The sequence below is a fragment of the Vanellus vanellus genome (genome assembly GCF_965231255.1).
Source record: "Vanellus vanellus genome assembly, chromosome: 10".
Classification (NCBI taxonomy): Eukaryota; Metazoa; Chordata; class Aves; order Charadriiformes; family Charadriidae; genus Vanellus; species Vanellus vanellus.
Window position 1 is genome coordinate 2826619 of NC_138915.1, and position 20350 is coordinate 2846968.

At 55.3% G+C, this 20350-nt stretch overlaps 1 protein-coding gene across 1 annotated transcript in view; it reads left to right on the plus strand.

Moving 5' to 3' along the window:
* Window positions 1–17396, plus strand: part of SLC16A2 (solute carrier family 16 member 2) — a gene marked incomplete at its 5' end in the record, with an annotated part of 35535 nt that extends 18139 nt beyond the window's left edge. Inside the window, 5 exons of the mRNA XM_082488243.1 lie at window positions 9065–9209; window positions 13057–13519; window positions 13984–14127; window positions 14657–14885; window positions 16652–17396. Coding sequence (XP_082344369.1) covers window positions 9065–9209; window positions 13057–13519; window positions 13984–14127; window positions 14657–14885; window positions 16652–16872 — 1202 coding nt within the window. The 3' untranslated portion in view covers window positions 16873–17396. The remainder of the gene's footprint in view (window positions 1–9064; window positions 9210–13056; window positions 13520–13983; window positions 14128–14656; window positions 14886–16651) is intronic.
* Between the last annotated feature and the right edge of the window lie 2954 nt (window positions 17397–20350).

Sequence of the window (20350 nt, forward strand, 5' to 3'; positions counted from 1 at the left end):
GACTCTGCCAGTTATAAGAAGCGGCCGTGGTGGGGATTTGGAGGAGATGACATGGTTTGGGGCTGGGGGAAGAGGAAGGGTGTCACCACCACCCTGTTGGGACGGGAGGATGGTTGTGGCAGGGCGTGAGTGCTGAGCTGTTCCCAAGCGAGCGCTTCGTGCGTTTGTACAAGCGACTGGAGGAGGTTAATCATAGTCAAAGCCCAGTGAAGTTTGGTCAGGTCACGGCTTTTCCGAAGGCTTAAAATTTCGGACGTGCAGCAGCCAGCGTCTGGGGCCACAGCTGACCCACACTGTCCCGCCGGAGTTAATCATTGCCGTCGGCTCAGGGACCCGCCTGGCTCCAGCAATGGGAGCCATTTCCCCAAAAACACAGGGTGAGGAGCCAGCACGTGGGGCCTGGAGGAACCCTCAACCTGCCAGGGTGCGTGGGGCTGGGGAGAGCTGGGTCTCCTGACCCTGACCCAAACCCTAACCCTGACCATGACCATGACTCTGACCATAACCCTGACCCAAGCGCTGACCATGACCCTGACCATAACCTTGACCCAAACCCTAATACTGACCCTGACCCAAACACTGTCTCTGACCTTGACCCAAACCCTAATCCCGACCCCGACCCTGACCCTGACCCTTTACTCTCCCTTTCATCAAGGTAGATACTGTGTTTATTGCCCTGCTGGAAGCAATGTGGTCACCCAGAGTGGGGCAACCTGGAGCAGCCGCTGGCAGCCAACCTGAGAGCCCCCCATTCTCCCCACTCGCCCCGACGGGCCCTGTGCTGCCATCTGCACTTGAGGCTGGATGGGGTGGGAAGGACCTTGTCCACTTCCGTCACCCTGTCTCAGCTGGGAGGTCCCTGGGGTCTGCTGGTCCAGCCTCGAGATGCTACACTAGATGTGGCCACTGCATGCCAGGAGCGTGTAAATCCCAAATCACTCCAAATTAAGCCCAGGAGTCATGAAACATGGGGTCTGTCCCCCATCTGCTTGCTTCGTTGGGTGTTGGTTGGGGCTGAGGGCTCTTGGTGGTTTCTCCACCGTGTTTTCCGCCCCTTCACGCTGCAGAGTGGCCAAATAAACACAGGGGCTCCTAGCCTTTGGGTGACTGCGTTGCGTTGCATTGCAGGGAGGACATCTGAGGAGCATCACAGCTGGGGAGAAAAGTTATATAAAAAAAAAAAAAAAAAAAAAAGAAAAGGAAAGATGGAAAAAAAACAAGAGGAAGATCTCCTGGGTTTGGCACCATGTGTTTGGGTGAGCGCCGGGAGCTGTGGGGGCAGCTGGACCCCGGGCTGGTGCCTGCAGCACTGCGCTCGCTGTTGGTGTTCCTGACACTGGAAAGGGGTTTTTTATATATATATATATATATATAAAAAAACTTTCTTCTCCCTGTGGGTGTGTTTTGAAAAGGGGCTTGGGAACAATGAGGATTAACAAGCAGATAGAGAATTAAATGCAGGGTTTGAGTCTTCAAATGTGTGCACATTTCAGAGCGCGTGTTTGTGCCAAGATAAACTCTGTCAGGAATAAACAACGTTTTACATGAAAGGCTAATTACAGATTGGCGCTCCGCGGGTGGGAGGAGGGAATTTGCACCAATTAAAATGGAACTTTTCTGTTTTTCATGAAATTGCTGGATTAAAACGCAGCCAGGGGCTGGTGAGGTGTTTGACAGCGCAGTTGAAGGGGAAGATGCTCACCCCTGGGACGTGCTTTTTCTTCCCCCAATACGGAAGAGGTTCTGCCAGTTCGTTTGGGCAGGAGCTGCATGAAGGCAGTGGTTTTGCCCCAGTGGTTGAACCCCAGGAGCTGCCATCCAGGCGTGCAGCCCTGGGCCCTCACCCAGGGTATCACAGAATCATAGAATGGTTTGGGTTGGAAGGGACCTTGATGATCATCTCGTTCCCACCCCCCTGCCCTGGGCAGGGACACCTCCCCCCAGCCCAGGTTGCTCCCAGCCCCGTCCAACCTGGCCTTGAACACCTCCAGGGATGGGGCAGACACAGCTTCTCTGGGCCACCTGTGCCAGGGGCTCACCACCCTCACAGGAAAGAATTTCTTCTGAATATCTAACCTAAATCTCCCCTCTTTCAATTTAAAACCATTCCCCCTCGTCCTATGGCTCCACTCCCTGATGAAGAGTCCCTCCCCAGCTCTCCTGGAGCCCCTTTAGATACTGGAAGGGGTTCTACGGTCTCCCCAGAGCCTTCTCTTCTCCAGGCTGAACCCCCCCAACTCTCCCAGCCTGTCCTCCCAGCAGAGGGGCTCCAGCCCTTGGATCACCTTTGTGGCCTCCTCTGGACTCTCTCTAACAGGTCCATGTCCTTCTTCTGTTGGGGGCCCCAAGGCTGGAGTCAGCATGGCAGGGAGGTCTCACCAGAGTGGAGTAGAGGGGCAAAATCCCCTCCCTCGCCCTGCTGGCCACGTTGCTTTTGATGCAACATGAGAGGTGGGACATGGGCAAACTTGGTCCAACTTGGAGTCTCCCAACATCAAGAGAGACTGGAGTAAGAAGACTCCAGCCTTCTTGAGGGTGTAGGTCACACAAAGATGTCTGGATGGGATGTGGTGGATGGGAGCTCGTGTTGAGATGAAGTTGTTGTGACTAGCTCCTATTTGTTGGGTAACTTTGGTGTGTGGTAGGTGAATCATCTCTCAAAAATTGTAAGCCAGAAGGCGATGCGGAGAAGAAAAACCTTCCTGGGGTAGTGCTGGTGAGAAAAATCCAGCCTGGGCACACGGGGGGTTTCAGCTGCAGAGCACATGCTGCCTTGTTGCTTTTGGATGGATTTCACAAGAATTTGCATTTCTCGACCGGCTCTGGAGCCTCCGAGACCGAGCGGGAGCTGGGCTGCGGACGGGGAGAACGTGATGCAGCTCGGACGTGAGCTCGAACACCATTTTGCTCGAACCGGGGTCGAATTTTATGGTTTTGGAATGAAACGATGCTAAATGTGGCTGGGGCTGAGTTTCTCTGCGACGTTCAGCGCACGAACCTCAGGCAAACACTCCGCGCCTGCTGCTTGCCAAGCGAAGCCACAGATCTCTACTTAACGTGGCCACAGGGCAGCTAATATTGGGATTTTTCTCTCCCATAAGCTGATATCTGTCACTTAGCGGTTACAGGAGGTGGCCTGGGCATCGTCTCTTAAATGTCCCCTGTGTCCTTGAGAGTGAGGGAAGGCAGAGAGGCCCAATCAGGAAAGATGTGGTGGGGTTTTTTTTAAAGGAAAGTACATTCCCAGCCTGCTCTGCTCCGTGTGCTCCTGAACCAGTTAAAAACTGACTTTCTATAAGGCTCCTATGGCAGAGACTGCGTGGACGCTTGCTGGGTCTGGTCTCTGAGAAGCTGTTGTGTTATCCATGGTCGTGGGACCATGCCACGGTGACGGTAGCTGTTACTTCTTCTACAGCATTCCCATTTTTCCTTGCTCTCTCCTACTACCACCACGAACGGGACGCTGAAAGGGTCTTTAGCCAGAGCTGGCTTTGAATAATTCCTCTGAATAATTCCATTTATTCCAATTTTCAGGCTGTTATGGAATTGTTTTCGAAAGAAGGGAGGGGGGAGAAGTCAGCCAAACCTGATAAAGGAGGACTTTGTTCTGAAGCTTTAGGGTATGGTACCAAGCGGGGCTTGCTATACAATCCATGAGTTTATCTGGCTTTTAGCTGCACGTGATGCACGGTGGCTGCCACCGCACCGCCCCCCCCCCACCTCCCATCCAGAGGAGCCTGGCTGCTCCTCAGCTTCGGCTTGCTGCTCCTCAGCTTCGGCTTGCTGCTCCTCAGCTTCGGTTGGGCTGCTCTTTAGCTTAGTTTCCCTTCCTGCCGTGCATCGCGGTGGCCTCCTCAGATGTGACTTTGCGTCTGCCTTTATTTAAGCCTTGACCGACCCTCCCCGGGATGGGCTCGGTCCGCGGGGGGGTGTTGAGCACATGGGGCCGAGTGGTCGGGAGCGTTTCAGGCTTTACTTTGAGCGAACAAGGGGATGACGCAAATTGCTTTTTAAGGGCACAAGATAAATCAGCTGCTTCGTTTGCACTGCAGATGTGCTGCGGCCGGTACGCATTAGCTCCGCAGAGCCGGGGTGGGGTGGGGGGAGGTTACAGCCGTCCGCTACCCCGTAGCGTCTGCGTGGGCAGAGCCACCAGTTTGCCTGGGCTCCCAGGCCACCCAAAAAGGGAGCCAGGTAGGGTTGGGAAGGGCTTTGAAGCTGTGTGATGAGGTTTGTCACGCCAGCAGAGCTTCCCTGTCCCCACAAAACACGCGTCAAGAAATGACTCGTTTCTTGGAGGAGCGGTGCAGACGGGGAGATGGAGGTGAATTACCTCCGGCTGCCCCATCTCTCCTCCGAGAAATGCCAGGTGACCCTCCGCGGCTCGTCCCCGTCCCCTCCAGCGGCCGCCCCGTCCCAGCCGCGCGGCGCGAGCGGGAGAAGCCGCGGGAAGCGAGGGAAGACACTTCCTCCAGCGGCGGATCTGAGGTCACCTCCTGGCCCTTGATCCCTCCAGCCCGATGTATTTGGGTCAGCGGGGAAGCACAGCTGAGAGCGATGTCCCTTCCTTCTCTCTCCCTGGAGATTCATTTATAAAGGAACAAATAGGCTCGGCCGCAAATACTACGCAGGATGATTTTTTAATGATGTTTTTTGGAACAATGAGCTAAATACCGGGGGGGTTTGGATCTGCGTCTCGGAGTGCTGATGTTTCTCCTGTTTTCCCCTGTTGTTTCTCACCTTCCTGCTCCCACCTTGCTCTGCTCCACCGTGTCCAGAAACCTTTTTCTGCTCAGGAAAATACCGGCAAGGAAGGAGTTTTTCATCCTTCTGGGATGGCCTTGCTGGAAAGAAAGCTGATCTGGTGTCTGGCACGTGGGACCCACCTGGACCAACCCTGGGGGCCCTACACACCTCTTGCTGCCATGAACATGCGGAGGTGGTGCTCACAGCCCTCCCTGGTCCCTCGGCATCACCAGCCCCGTTGCAGGTCCTCACCCCCCGCGTGCCAGCCCTCCTCTGCCATAGGGTCCCCAGCAGCATGGTCACCCACTGGTACGAGGGGGACCTGGTGGCTGAGGCACGTCTGGTCCCAGAGCTTCTCCATCGTGGGCACAGCTTGATGTTGTTGGGCTGGTGGGCAAATGGGTCACCTCCCTGGTTTTTACACTGTCTTGAGCCCAGAGTGAGTGGTGCCGGGCAGGACGGCTCGGCTTGGCCGCATCTCCTACACCACTGCATCACTGTTCCCCTTGGAGATCTTCAACCACTGTGTTCTTCTGTCTGTGTTGAAGGCCGTGTTGCTTTGGATCTGCCGTGGGCCAACAGTTTGGCTGTCTTCGTTAAGTCAAGGTGGGAAGGAGCAATTTGCAGAGCTTTAGCTGGAGCGTTAGCCTGTGGGATGCTCTCCTTGGTCAACCTCTCTGCTCCACCAAAGGGCCACCAGCCCCATGCTGGGCTCTTCCCATACCCCAGAGCATCCCCAGGGCCACCAGGAAGGTCCCATCAGCTCTGGAAGAAGCTGGGGCTGCTGGTGGCCTGGCCTTGGATGGCAGCTTGAGCTGCTGCTGTCCCCCAGCCCTCTGTCATCCCTGCTGGAGCAAACAACAAGGAGTGGGGTGGGTGCACCTGGGGGGTCACGGCTCCCCTGCTGCTCCCCAGCCTTCGGGCTGGGCTGCGGGTGGGAGCAAGGTGGCATGGACATGGCTGGTCTCGGCGTAACTCGCAGTGCCAAGCTGGGTCAGCAGAGAGGCGGCTGTTGGGGAGGGACAACATGCGTTGAGCCACCTCTAATATTGCCAGCCCCCAAATCAGAAGTCAGCTGCACTCCCGTTCACAAAAGGAGAGTACTTTAAATGCCTTTTTTTTTTCTTCTTTTTTTTTTTTTTAACTAAAAAAGTGGTTTCTGAAGCGTTTGGTGTTCCTATAAGGGCATCCCTTGGAGAGGGGGTTTCTTGGCTGTCACCAGCCGGGTCTCCCCCGTGGCACCCAGCCGGGCAGCTCCAAAGCCAGCCCCTTCGGCTGGCGCTCCCCAGAGCTGCTTGGACTCCCAACACCTTGAGACTCCATCAAGCCTTAACCCGACTCCTGTCCAAGTTCTGCACAGCTCTTGAGCTCCTTCCAGCCCCGTCCTCAGCTGGATTGGGTCCATGGTTTCTTGTAGGAGCTGCTTGATCGCACCGCGCCGCTGATAAGGCTTCGTGCCTCTTGTGGGAGCCTGTCTTTGTGTGTTTCAATATCTCACCCAGGTTATCAACCACAGAGGGTTGCGAGGTGTGGCCAGGCTAGGAATTAACTGTCTCATCCAAACCTTGTGGAAATCAGAAGGAAAGATTCCCTTCCCCCCCCCCTTTTTTTTTTTTCCCTGTGCCCTTTAAATCAAGTCGTAACTTCTCCAGCATCGGAGGAGCTGCTGAAGGGAAGCCCTGACTCAGGCTGGTTAAGCCCCGTTTGGTTTCCACCAAAGGAGAGGCTGCCTCTGCCCTTCGTGTCCAGGAAAGTCCAGGAGAAACTTCACTACCGCATCACACAGATTCCCCAAAATAAACCCTTCATTCCCTGAATCCAACGACTCCGTCTCCATGTCCGAAGCGGCAGGTTTGGGACTACACTTCACCCGAACCCTGGGGTTTTTTTTCCAAACCAGTGGTTTTCTGCCATGGCTTGCCACCAGCCTTGCCCTGACCAGGATGAAAGGAGATCGCCGCCGTCGACGCTGGGGCTAAACCGGGGGGGAGTGTGTGTGTGTAAATTGTGCAACGCACTGTCTGGGGGCTGTTTCGGTGTGAATCACGCCGGGGCCGAGGCAGATTTCTCCTGCCCCCAGATTTTTTGCCGAGGTTTCCTTCCAGCGCTGGAGCTCGCCCAGCCCTCCCGGCTTCCCGGGGCTTCGCTGGGAAGCGTTGGGAAGACAAAACCCCGCTCTGGAAGTGAGGCTATTGTTCTTACTAATTTTAACTTGATGTTCTTCCCCAAGCCTATTTTTATTCATTGCTTGTGGTAAGCCCTTTCTCTAAGGTAGAGCAATTTGCCACGGGACTCTTTTTTTTTCATGTGTGTGTGTGTGTGTGTGTTTACCAATTTTAATTGAGCGATAGCTCCTTTTTACATACCCAAAGCTGGAGGAGCTTTTAAGCGCCCGTTGCTGAGCCTCTCGCCCCGGGTTTGCTTTGATCTCCGCAGGTGAGTGTGCATTTTTGGGGCCAGAGATTGATACTGCTTATTTGCATGTAAATCTCTGGGTTATTAAGATCCGAATCTGGCCCTTTAAGTTTAATACTTTGCTTTATGCTTTTGTTTCCGCGTTTCTTAAAGTAATTTCCAAAAATAACAAACTTCAAACATGACGGGGCCATCTAACGTTTTACTGCCTTGGCTGGAGTAGAAGGAACATTTCTGGAAGTATATTATCCAATTTAACGAGCCTTTCCCATCTTGGCTTTGCTCCCACCCCTCACCCCCTCCTGGAGTTGTTTTGGACGGCGCTTTGGAGCCGTGCCACCTAATCCTATTAGAAGGACTTTCATTACACTGTGCCTTGTGTTTATAACCGAGAAAATCAGTCGGAGAGGGGGGGTCCTCTCCCTCGCCCTCTCCCTCGCCCTTTTGCGTTTCGCCTGGTGGCGAGACGAGAGCCCGGCGCGTCCCACGAGGTTCCCGCGCAGCCTCCGCTTTTCTTTTTCTATCGCTCCGCTCTGCATTTATTAAGGAACACTTGGGAGTAAATTGGGTCCTTGCGAACTTGTAATTAATTTGGAAGGGTCGGTTCTTCCCAGGCGAGCGAGGGCTTCTTTGTGTGGTCCTTTTTGAAAGGCGGAGGTTGGAGAGGCTGTTATATAGCCGGGATTTGCTTTTAATAGGGACCTGGCTATTTTCTGAAAATCTCACGGCTCTTGAAGGACGGGTTGTTTTTGTGCGGGGCTGTGCTAAAAGGGTTCGCAAGAGCACTTGGTTTGGGTGCAGAAAAAACCACAACCCAACACAACCCTCAAAAAAAAAAGGAATGAAAAAAGGAAGGAGCACACGTCCTGGGGTCTGTGCGGGGCAGGTGGTGCTCGGCAGCCCAGAGCCAGCGCCTGAAGCCGGGAGATGCTCCAGGAGGTTTTCCCGCTTGGGGGATGGCTAGGGCTGGGGGCCCCATGTCCGTCCGTCTGTCCTGCTCCGCCCCACACCATGCTGAAGGGACCTCTTGCTCCTCCTCAGAGCTGGTAGACTGAGGTGGTTTTTTTTCCTTACCGCATTGCTTTTCTTGAAAACCTGCCGTTCCTCCCCAAAATAGTCACAGAATCCATTAAAGAGAGAAGGTGGAGGGCAGGGAGAAGATGATGAACTGAAATAATCTGTGAATAATAAAAGTTTCTGAAAAAAGACAGACGGACAGACAGCGGGTTTCTCCAGAGGTGGGTTGGAAGGAGACGTGAGATCACAGTCGCGCGTGGGCATCGCCCGGCAGGGCCGGGGATGTAGTCTAAGCTGGCGCAGCGTGTCTCCCATCAGCTCGGCTGCCATGAGAAATCCCCGGTGAACGCGGGGCGAGGGGGAGGCGAGGCTGTCCCGGCTCCGTGGTGGGTGAGCGTGGGACCTGGAAACGCAGAGCTGTACCTCGAGATAGGGAACTCTTCATAGCCAAAGCCAGGGAGCTCTGAGGAGCTCGGGGGGCTTTTGGCCATGGAGATATCCCCTATGGAAGCGGCGTCTGTGGAGGCGGCATTACATGCACGGCAAGTGCCGTTAGGAAAAAGCCTTAAAAGCTCAGCGCCTTCCCCAGGACATGTACGAACCCAGTGGAAGGGAAGAAAAGGAAAACCTGGCCGTGCCTCCATCGCACAGGCAAAGGGTGAGATGCTCCAGATGCCAGGCTGGCTCGTGGGGCACCGTGATGCCAGCGGGCAGCGCGAGCGGTAACCATGTTATTTATGAGCTGCGCTGCTCATTAACAGCGTGATGGGGCTGCCGTTCTGCCGAGACCGCCTTCAAAGCTGGAGTCGGTCCCTGGTTGTCCTCCTTCTGGCACCCATTTGATGTCCCACCCTGACCGTCGCCTTTCTTCTCTCTCTCTCCCTAGCATGGGTCGGCTCCTTGGCCATGGGCATGATTTTTTTCTGCTCTCCCATCGTCAGCATCTTCACCGACCGCATCGGCTGCAGGACCACGGCAGCCTCGGGAGCTGCCATCGCCTTCATCGGACTCCTCTCCAGCTCCTTCACCAAGTAAGGCTGCAGAGGGGCCGTCCAGCTCCTCGGCGAGCTCCTCTTCGTCACTGTTCCCTGCAACACGTTGCTGCTGTCTTTGGGGGGGGGCAAAGCAGGTGGTTTCCATCCAGATGGGAGGTCTTCTGGCATCCCCACAGCCCACGTGCCGCCCACGTGCCCACAGCCCGTTTCTCTCCAAATTGAACCCAGTTGCTCTTTCGCCCTTGTATAACAAGAGAGCGAATTTCACCTGAGCGAGGGACTTTGTTTTATGGGATTCCAGCCCTCGGGTCCTTCATGTGATCTTTAAAACAGGCCGCCAGAAGTTGGGGCGCCTCTTGCGGGCAGCTCCAAAGAGACGCTCGTGGACAAAATCATTCTACTTTGCAACCAATTTTGCATTCGGTACTGAAAGCAAATGAATGCCTGAAATAATATTTGATGGGTTACACCTGGCAAGAGGGAGTTTCCGTGCGGTTCCCGTGGTGGCTCGGACGTTGGCGGCAGCGCGGGGCGATTGCTGCTCCTCGTTTTCCACGGCTGATCCCGCGCCATGAATTTCTGCTGGCAGGCGCTCGCCGATGTGCATTTGGATGGCGGGTCTACCTGTTTTGACGCGAGAGTCTTTCCAACCCAAGACATTGGCATCTTTGTGGGAGCAAAAAGGGGTCACCGCTGGGGTCCTTTATGCGGCGCTTGTTAAATGGAGTCTCAAAGGCGCCATGGAGACACCCTCCACAGCATCATCTGCCCCAGTTTTTCTGAATAAAAACATCGCTGTGGGTTGGATTTCAGTTAAAACCAATATTGTTTTAATTAAAATGCTTCAAGAAGTGGGTTTTGTTAACGCAAATACACTCTAGTTTCCCGGAGGGTGACTTGCCGGCGCTGTGCTCCACCCTGCCCGCCCCGGGCAGCGGGACGCCAGCTCCCTTTTACCCTGGTCAACGAGACCCTCCTGCTCGCCCCAGCCCTGCATCCCTGTGGATACGTGCCGTGTGACGAGCCACCAGCTGTGGGACCCCCCCCCCCATCACAGTGGGGCAGAGGGGGGGCAGCTTCTGAGCCTCCTGACGAAGCCCCGGGGACCGGCGCCGACTGCAGCCGCAGCACTTGGGATGCTAAAACCATCTCGGGCAGCGGCGTGGAAGGAACCACCCTCTGCGACTTCCTCCGCAGATGCCACCCCTTTGTATTCCAAAACAGAATAGTAATGGGAGAAAGTGCGGTCGGTCCTGAGGGACGGTGTGCCCGGGCTCCCGGCAGTGCAGATCACAGGCGCTTCCCGTCTAATCTCGCTTTCCTCCTAATCAACGGAGCTCGGACTCTTTTTTTCCTCTCCTCTATTGTAAAATGTTCGTGCAAAGAAAAAGAGCTCCTGGGACCACATCGCTGCCAGTGGCTTGTTGTGTTGGGCTTCAAAAAAAAAAAAAAAAAACCCAAAAAAATCAAACAGTACAGGCAGAGAAGAATATTATTTCCAGGAGAGCTCCAGAGCTGAAATCCCCATTTCCTGCCTTCTCGCTCTCGGTTCGCATTCCTTTGGCTGCCTTTTAAGGGAGAAAGGAGCCCCTTTGCAGCTGGAGCGCGGCGAGGGAAGCTGCCTTCGGCACGGCCGAGCCGGAGGAAGAGCAGCGGGGCTGCGGGATTTGGCAGAGCTCCACCTGAATGGTGAAAGCCCATCCCGAAATTTGAAGGTAGTGGCTCCTGCTCACCCAGAACAATGGAGAAGAAGGGTTTTTTTATTATTTTTCGTCCCCTCTTGTCAGTTCCCCGCAGCCGCAGCTGGAGATGACCCACCAAGCGCCGGCCAGGCTCCGGGCACTGGGACAAAGGGAGCTGCTGCTCTCCTGTAAAGGGAGACGCAGCCCGGGTTTGGCGGGCTGAGGCAGGGCTGGATCAGCCCTTTATCTCCTGATTTCTCTAAAATGGGTTTGCTTTGCCCAAACAAAAGGGATGGGGTCGAGGAAAGGGTTTTCCTCGCTTTGCTGCCTTGCACCGGGGCGTCTCCTGCGCTCGTTATCAGCTCGAGCCACCGCAGATCTTATGCACCCTCAAGAAGAGAGAAATCCCAGTTGTGTTGAGACTTCACCTTCCCTCCAGTTTTAAGGGGGATTTTTTTGGCGTGAGGAATGGGAGATGACGGTCAGTTCAGCAGGGCTGTCTTCACATGCCCCCCCCAGTGCCCCTCCAGTGCCCTCCCCTTCTGCACCATTAAGTGTTCTGTGGTGGGGTTTGAATCCTTGTTCATCTGCCTCTCCTTCCCCTCCACAATTTCTGCCCAGTTTCTCCTGCAGAGAGAAATCCCCCAAACCTCTGCCAGCGGGGCTGAACCAGGGCTGTTCCCGCTGCGAGCTGTACGTGAGAGGCAGCCGCTGGAGGGGGACCTCCTTGTCCCGGGAGATGTCATTATCCATGGAAGACCTCATTAACCAAGGGAGACGATGCTGCCCTTCCCACCGGAGAGCAGCTGGCCGATTCCCAGCGAGCGGGGTGGGAAATCCTGGCTAAGAAGCAAGGCTGAAAGAAGCCCTTGCTCGTGCAGGGGTGTCCTAGCGTCAACGGGGAGCAGATGGGAACCGCGGCATTTGTCTCCGCTTATCCAAGGCGGCAGCTTAGCGGCAGTACCAAAGCTGGTGCGACCCAGGCGAGCTGGCCAGGGCTGGTGCGTGGGAGACGGGAGACAGCCCGCGCAGCCCAGCTGCTTGCCTGGCTCCCGCCGAGGGGGTTTCTGATGTGGCTTCGTTCTGGAGTAGCTGGAAATTGCCTTTCATGACAGTCATTTGTCATTGAGCCGTTGGGTCCAGCAAGCGCGTTGTGCTTGGCTAGCTATAAAGAGACGAGCGTGTAACGGAAGAAATTATGCGCTTGTAAACGTTTTCGCAGCTACAAACTGCTACGTTCGCTCTGGGCTGCTGTCTTCTCGCTCGCTTCACGAGCAGCACGTAGTGTTTCGTGAGTTATTCGCAGGGTTGGAGTAAAGACCCCGTTCGCGCAGCATCGCTTGCCCAGTGAGCTGCCCAAACGTTTCCGTCGCGCCCTCCTCCCATGCCCTATTTCGTGGCAGACTTTTGCAGCTGAATGCATTGCGCGGAGGTGGAAGAAAAGAACCCTTCATCTGGAGAGAAACACAACCGGTTATTTGCACAGCCTCACTTTAGGCTCCTTTCTCAGGTGCTTCTGTTGGGAAAACCGGGCTGGCAATTGGGAAATGGCTCCTTCCAAAGGTTCTCAGGACTTTCCACTTGTTCTGTAGAGCAGCCACTTCACTCCCTCCTTGAGTGCAGCCACCAATGTAAGGTACAAATGAGATCTATTAACCGTCTAATTGAAGCTCCCAGAGGAGCTTAAAGAAGAACAACTTAATTAACCAGCCTGGAGCTTGGGCAGAAATGCAACGTTCCCTTCCTACGTGCCTAATAACCAGCAGGGTTGGTGCCTTCTGCTTTCAAACACTGGGTGCAGAATGTTTTCAATTTGTCCTTTCAGTGGAAAAAATAAATGGATTTCTAGCTAAAAATAACCCTCCCTGCCTACCTTAGAAAACCTTGTTTGCTGTAATTTAAAAACCATTCAAGTTAGGTCAACTTCCCAAGGAGGGCAGGTTGGCTGCTGCCTTCTCCTCTTTGCAGAAAGCACTCCCCAGCTAGACTTCATTTTCCCGAAGATTTAACGGGCCAGCTGCGAAATGAGGATAATCCTTGCTTTGGCTAGGGAATAAGCTCCTTGAGGTCAGACCGTCTGTGCAGCACCTGTGGTGTGTGAGACCTGGGTCCTGACTCCAGGTTTTGCAGGACCGCGGGGAAAAAGGCTTCCTTACCTCTGCGCAACGTAACCACCTCGCTGTGTTTTTTTTTCCCGCTAGGTCTCTGGAAGTCCGTTATTTCACGTATGGGATCCTCTTCGGCTGCGGCAGCTCCTTTGCCTTCCAGCCCTCGCTGGTCATCCTTGGTCACTACTTCAAGCGCCGCCTTGGCTTGGCCAACGGCATCGTGGCCGGCGGCAGCTGCCTCATCTCCGTGCCGCTCCCCTTCTTCCTGAAGATGGTCGGGAAGGCCATCGGGCTGGCGCACACTTTCCAAGTACTCAGTGCCTTAATGCTCATCCAGATATTCTTGTCCCTGACCTATCGGCCCATCTTGCCACCTTCTTGTGACTCTCAGCACGATGGGCAGGACAAGCTGGGCAGCCGGAGCGTGCGGCAGCAGTGCTGGTCCCAGACGCGCAAGTATTTCAGCTTGAGGGTTTTCCGGAGAAAGACCTATCGGATTTGGGCCTTTGGGATCGCTACTGCTGTCCTGGGATATCTCGTACCTTACATGAACCTGGTGAGAGCCTCGGCTGGGACTGGAAGGGGAGGGAGGTCCCTTCGCCCGGAGTGAAGGGGCTCCTCCGTGCAAGCGAGGAGGTGGTGGGAAGGTGGAGATGGGCAGTAGGGACAGAGCCACCAAAAGCCGCAAAGCTAAGAAACTGCTGCAGGCGCGTCCTGTAAACAGGAGTAGTGACAGGAGGAGACAGCTTTTTAATGGTCCTGTGTGTCCTCTGTGCCGAGGTGGGCAGAGCCGTTGCTTCCCGTGGCTCCTGGGGACAAGCGTTGGTAGCAGGAGAGGATGGAGCTGTCGGGTTTGGGGTGGGCAGAGGTGGTACGTGCAGATCAGTGTGGTGCGGACATGAGGGTCACACAACCACCCCCAAATCCACAAAGCCCTCCGCGGGAAGTCTTGTCCCTTTTTGCGAGATGAGGATTAACTTCCTGAGGATTCATGGCCTTGCGTCCCTCCCTCCATCCTAGGTAAAATACGTGGAGAAGCGATTTCAAGAAACCAAAAAGGATTGGATCCTCCCGGTTTGCCTCGGAGCCATGTCGGGGCTGGGGCGTTTGGTTTCGGGCCGCATTGGGGACTGCATTCCCGGGCTGAAGAAGATTTACCTGCAGGTACGTTGTGTCCGACCCTCCCACGCAGCTGCGGGCAAACCGCCGCGGGTCGGGGGATGGCATCTCTCCATGAGTATCGACACGCTGCCCAGTCGCTGTCAACCACAGATCGCAAATCCTTTACCGACCATTACCTAACGCTCTTGTCTGTTGTTAGGGAGGGAAATTTACTACAGAAAGGTGCACAGAGAAGTTGCGTGCTTGACCTGAGGCCTTGGTGTCTGTTCAGCAGCCAAAGTCGGTGGTCCCGACTCTTCCCAACCTGCTGGACACCCCCTCACCTTCTTGTGTTTTTTGAAAAACAAACTGCTGAAATCTAGCAGCTAATCCAGCAGATAATCCTTCCTAAAGCTTCTTAAAAGGTTATTCTTAAGGGTCTCTCAGAGACGAGCAGAGCATGGACGGTCTTGCTGGGTCCAGAGGAGGGGCTGATGTCGTTGACCTGTTCAGTGCCATCTTCGTGACACTTCCCGCGGCCCATCCCCACTCATCCTGCACCCCAGTGACGTGCCCACTTTTGTCTCCCCAGGTCGTGTCCTTTGTGCTGCTGGGCATCCTGTGCATGATGATCCCCCAGTGCCAAGGGTTCGAGGGCGTCATTGTCATCTGCCTCTTCCTGGGCCTTTGCGATGGCTGCTTCACCACCATCATGGCCCCCATCGCCTTCGAGCTGGTGGGGCCCATGCAGGCGTCCCAGGCCATAGGGTACCTCATGGGGCTGATGGCTGTGCCCATGACCGCGGGTACGCCGATAGCAGGTTGGTAGCGCCGCGGTGCCGGACCTGGACCCAGCTGCTGGGAGGGAGCAGATGCTTGTGGCAGCTTTCACCCGTGGTGATATTTTGGCGTGAGAACAGGCATACGGTTTTGGATTTTCTGGCTTATTGTGTCACGTGGGGGTTGAAATATGGGTGTAACATCACTTCGTGCTATGTCCTGTAGCATCTCAGGGCCTTTCTCTGGGCTGGTGAAAGGTGACCAGTGGGGGAACAGCGAGAGCAACCCAAGATCACACTAACTGATTTCTGTTTGAAGCTGAGCTAAAAATTGGCAGCTATTAGTTTTCTAGGAGGCCTTTTAGATACCTGGGGACTGATCGCTACTCCGTCAGTTCAGCCCCTGGATTACTGAATCAAAGTTACAAGTGGAGACACCTGAGCTTCTGTCTTCCCAAGACTTGGGTATGTGTTTAAGCACAGCAATAACCACCACATCCTAAACAGCGAGCGCTTTGCCAGAGCTGGCCCTTGAACAGCAGAAGGCCCGCATCAGCAATCGCTGAGCTAAAGCTGCATAAGCACCTCTGATCTTTCTGCGTCTGGCAGCCAAATTCAGTTGAACGCCCGCCTGAAGGACCGTGGGGGTTGCAGAGGTCTCGCTGTTCGGGTTCTGCTGTGGGATCCTCCTGCGTTGGGCTCGCTGGGCACAGGGAGGGACCTGGGAGTGCTGGTGGCCAACAGGATGCCCGTGAGCCAGCAATGTGCCCTGGTGGCCAAGAAGGCCAATGGCATCCTGGGGTGCATCAGGCAGCGTGTGGCCAGCAGGGCGAGGGAGGTCATCCTCCCCGCTCTGCTCTGCCCCGGTGAGGCCATATCTGGAGCGCTGTGTCCAGTTCGGGGCTTCCCGGGTCAAGAAGGACAGGGAACTGCTGGAGAGGGTCCAGCAAAGGGCTACAGAGATGATGAGGGGAGTGGAGCATCTCTCTGACGAGGAAAGGCTGAGGGACGCGGGGCTTTTCAGTCTGGAGAAGAGAAGGCTGAGGGGGGATCTTATCAACGCTTATCAATCCTTCAAGGGAGGGTGCCGGGGGGATGGGAACAGTCTTTTTCCAGTGGTGCCCAGTGACAGGACAAGAGGGAATGGGCACAAACGTGACCATGGGCAGTTCCATCTCAACCTGAGGAGGGACTTCTCTCCTGAGCGGGCGGCAGAGCACTGGCACAGCTGCCCAGAGAGGGGGGGAGTCTCCCCCTCTGGAGCCATTCCAAACCCGCCTGGAGGTGTCCTGTGCCACTGCTGGAGGTGCCCCTGCTCTGGCGGGGGGTGGGACGGGGGGAGCTCCAGAGGGCCCTTCCAGCCCTCACCAGTCTGGGATTCCGTAAGCAAAGCGGGGCTCCCAGATAGAGGCAACCTGCAGAGGAACAGCCCCTGCCCGCTTTTCCTGCGACGTCCCAGCCGACAAGGCGCTAGGAAGAGCCACCTGAAATGTTGGGTTGTTTAAGGCTGTCTCAGCTCGCATTTGGGATAGTTTGGGATGTGTCTGATTGTGTCCTGTTCTGGTTAAATAGCAAGGACGGCGGAGGCGTTCCTTCTTGGCTTCCTCGCTACACGATGTTGGCTGCGCACATCCTTTAATCCCAGGCATAAAAACTCCCAAGGAATGCAATGGAAAACAAGATTGTTTTAAAAACCCAAATCCCCCCAAATCCGATGCTTGAAGCAAGCTGCAGCTCTCACTTGAAGGAGGAGACAAGTCGGTCTTTAGACTGACATGGCTACAACCTCTCTTATTCTTCTCTTTCAGGATACCTCAATGATTATTTTGGGAATTACGACGCGGCCTTTTATTTTGCCGGAGTCCCCCCCATCATCGGCGGCTTGGTGCTCTCCGTCGTCCCGCTGGTCCATCAGAGGATGCTGAAGAAGCAGCGCCTGGATTCCGGCAAAGACAAGATGCTGGTCTCGGAGGCGGTGGTGAACGGGGAGCTGCTGCCGGGCTGCCCGGCCTCCGAAGCACACATCTAACGCCGCCGCTCACCGACGCGCACTGTCGCCACCAGCAGCCTCCCCGTAGCCCAAGCACAGGCCCTTTTCTAGACGGACCGTAATTCTCAATGATCGCAGATGCACTACGTTTGTAAAGGAAAAAACAAAACAAAACAAAACAAAACCACAAAAAAGTTCTGCTCGTTAAAGGCTTTTAACTGGCAGAAACGCTCATTTTCGGGACAGTTTTGATTTCAAAGCCGCCTTTTTTTTTCTTTTTTTTTTTTTCCTCTAACCATTTTTCTAAGAACTCTCACCAGGATTCAAACTTGATCGATCTCCCGCTCCTCTCCCCAGTTTTCTATATGTCACAACAGAGGTTTACAGCTAATAAATGCCTTTTTAAAGCAGGCCACAGATGCAGCTTGTTGAACCTTGCAGCTGTCCGTCCTCCTCCTCCGGCGGCACTCGGGTGTCACGTCCAAGCGAGACAACCCCGTCCCCGTCCAGCGCCGGAGGCTGTTTTGGAGCCAGCAGATCCGACGGAGGAAACGCTGCTTTAATCCGATGCACAAACCAAATAAATGGTCGTTGAGTCCCGCTTTAATCTTCTTCTCTCCTCCTTTTCCGCTGCTCTCCCGTGCACCCGGGCAGCTGCAGCCGGGATGATGGGGAGCTCGGCCGGCTCCGGTCCTGCCACCCTCCTCAGACGGAGCCCCGCAGGAGCACCCCCTTCCTGCTAATTATGCCTTAAAAACGCGGGGACGAGACCAGCAGGTCCCCCGGCCACTTTCTGCCTCCGTTTTCTCACCCGGCGACTAACGATTGGGCTTTTGAGCTGCAAAAGAGAGGGGCAGCTCCCAGCGCAGCCCACGGGCAGCCGGCTCTGCAAGGTTAAAACCGTGGGCAAAGCCGCCGAGACGGGCACTTCGGAGGCGCCAAGGTACGCAGGGTCGGGACGGAGCCCCGTGTGTGTGTCACGGGTGTGCTCTGTGCCGGGAGGCAGCTTCCCTGCGCCCACAGGGATGCGGGGATGCAGCCGGCTCGGGGCACCCAGGGATGCGGGGATGCAGCCGGCTCGGGACACAGGGTGCCACCGTTCTTTTTTGGGGCTGGTTTTGTATTACGCAGCAATAACGGCAAGTCGGTATGGGTGGGGGAAGCCCGGTGTTTCCGAAGGGTCTGAAAGCCCCGGCAGCGTTTAACGCGTAGCCCGTGCGTTGCTGTGCTCCGCGGGGAGAGGCAGAGAGGTCAAGGAAGTAGCCCAGCCCGTGGGTACCCACCACGCGGAGCGAAGGCAGAGCTCAGCCTTGCGTAGAAATTCGTCGTCTCCAGATACCGCTAACGAGCAGGGCACAGAGCAAGGGAAGTCCTCCTGCCCCGGTGGGTCCCCACATGAACGAGATGCTGGCTGGGACCGGGATACCTTTTCCTGGGAATAACAACCCAGGAGAGCATGAAACAAAGCTCGCATTTATCCTGGCTGCAAAACTATTCTTCACTGGATTTTCATTTTACTCACCTGCCATTAAAAAGAGGGACGTGTGCTGTGGGAGTCATCCCTCGCTCCCACGGGGGTTTGTAACACCGGGACAAACCTTTGCTGTGGAAACTTGGTTTCAGTGGAGACCCCCCTCCTGCGGGCAGCGGCGGGAGCTTTGTATATAGGCTCAGGGTCCTGCATGCCCCTCTTGGCCCTGTTTTTAATCCACGTTGGCTAATGCGTTATAAGGTCTTGTTGTCTTGTGGCCCTTCTGTCCCTGTACCAGCTGGAAAATTTAACTGGTGTGTTGTGACGTGTCTGTTTATGACTATAAACCGAGATGTCCGTTTGTCTCTTTTCTTCGATATGCTTTTCTGTGACTGTTATTACCCTTTACTGCCCGTCTTGTATCGTCTCCTACGGCTCTGCTGACCCATGGCTTGGTGTAGGAAGCCACAGGAGGCATCGGAAGGCAGCGCATGCGTACGCCCGTGCATCGGTGGGAGCTGAACCACGGTGCCCTTGCTCCGGCGGCGGCGGGATGTGCCAGGCTTAGCCTAGGGCAGGGCATTAAAGTGGTGCTTTCCAGGCGGGAGCATCGGCAGTGGGACATCGTCAAAGCCGTCTGACGGCGGAAGGAAAGAAATACATTGCATCGTTACTCCTTTTGTGAGGTTTTATTCACATCGGAGTTCGATGAAGTTCTTCAAATCATGTTTATGACCTTAATGCCCCCCGCAGGAGAGCTTATGAGGGATTTAAATTCAAGAAGTAGCTTCTCCAGACCAAGAAGAGGACGAGCAGAGCTGCCCCAAAGCCACGCCTGGCCCGAGCGAGCGGCCGCACAGCGGAGCCCGCCGGTGACTGCACCAGACTTCGCTGCGGTAAAACCTCTCCAGCTCATAAGGCGATTTATGGTTCAAATCCCAAATTTCTACAGATTTCCACTTGCCTTAAAGGCTCCGTCTGCCTACAAAGGTCTTTGCCCCGGGAGGAGCCCGCGTTGGGTGCAATGGGTGCTTCAAGCTGCAGCGGCATCAGACCAGCTCTGTGTGTGACCGGGAGCCAGTGCTCTTCCCAGGAGGGGTGGTGGTACCCACGTTCATCCCTCCTAAATTTTGGTCTTTGCCCACGGCTCTTATTCTCTGTCCTCTAGGAGATTTTGAATGATGAGGTCTATTCATGGGCCACCCGACTTTGGTCGAAAGCATCCACCCTTCATCCTATCCCAGACCGATGGCTGGTACCAACCTCCCAAAACCGCTCTCAGCATTTTCCTCTGGTCGAGATCCTGCCCGTGGTCAAGACGAGGGCAAATTCCGCAGCGGGGATGGCATGTTTGAGCAACAGCAATGAAAGGTTCGCCTCGTCTGCAAACACAGATGGGAACGGGAAGGGCAAAGGTTGGGGTAGTCTGTCAACATAAAGGGGAGTATTTGGGGGTCTGTCTGTCCACTGGATGCGGCCGCTGCGCGTCTAGTTTGTCCCTTGAGTGTCGGGCAACTTGCAAGAGTATTTGCAGACTTGTGGCATGTGTGAGGTGGGATTGTGGTGATCTGAGCGTCTACAAACAGGGAGAAATCGCATTGGCCTCCGAAACGTCCTTTTAGCCTGCTGTAGTCTGGTGCTGTGACGCCAAACAGGTCCCTACCTCTTGCAAAAAGCTTCGTCCTAAAACCCCTCCTATTTCTTCCCATCGGGATCCGCTCCTCCTGGCCCAGCACATCCATGGCCTCTTCTGGGCAGGTGAGGGCTGAACGGGAGGCAGCGCTCATGGCAAAAACTACCTTTTACTCAGTTTTCGAATTAAAAAAAAAAACAACCCAAACTTCTCCCTCCCCTGCGAGTGCCGGGCTGTGATTCCTTGCTCCGGGAGGCGAAGGTGGAGTCCGACGCTGCGGGCTCGGCCGTTTTTGGGAGCCAGCGAGAGCACGGGAGCGGGTTGAGTCCCTCGGGGATGGGAAAGGGTGGAAGGGAGCGGGGAGGGAGCAGCTTCGCTCCGTGCCCCGGGTGTTTGGAGAGCTGCGGGCGCCC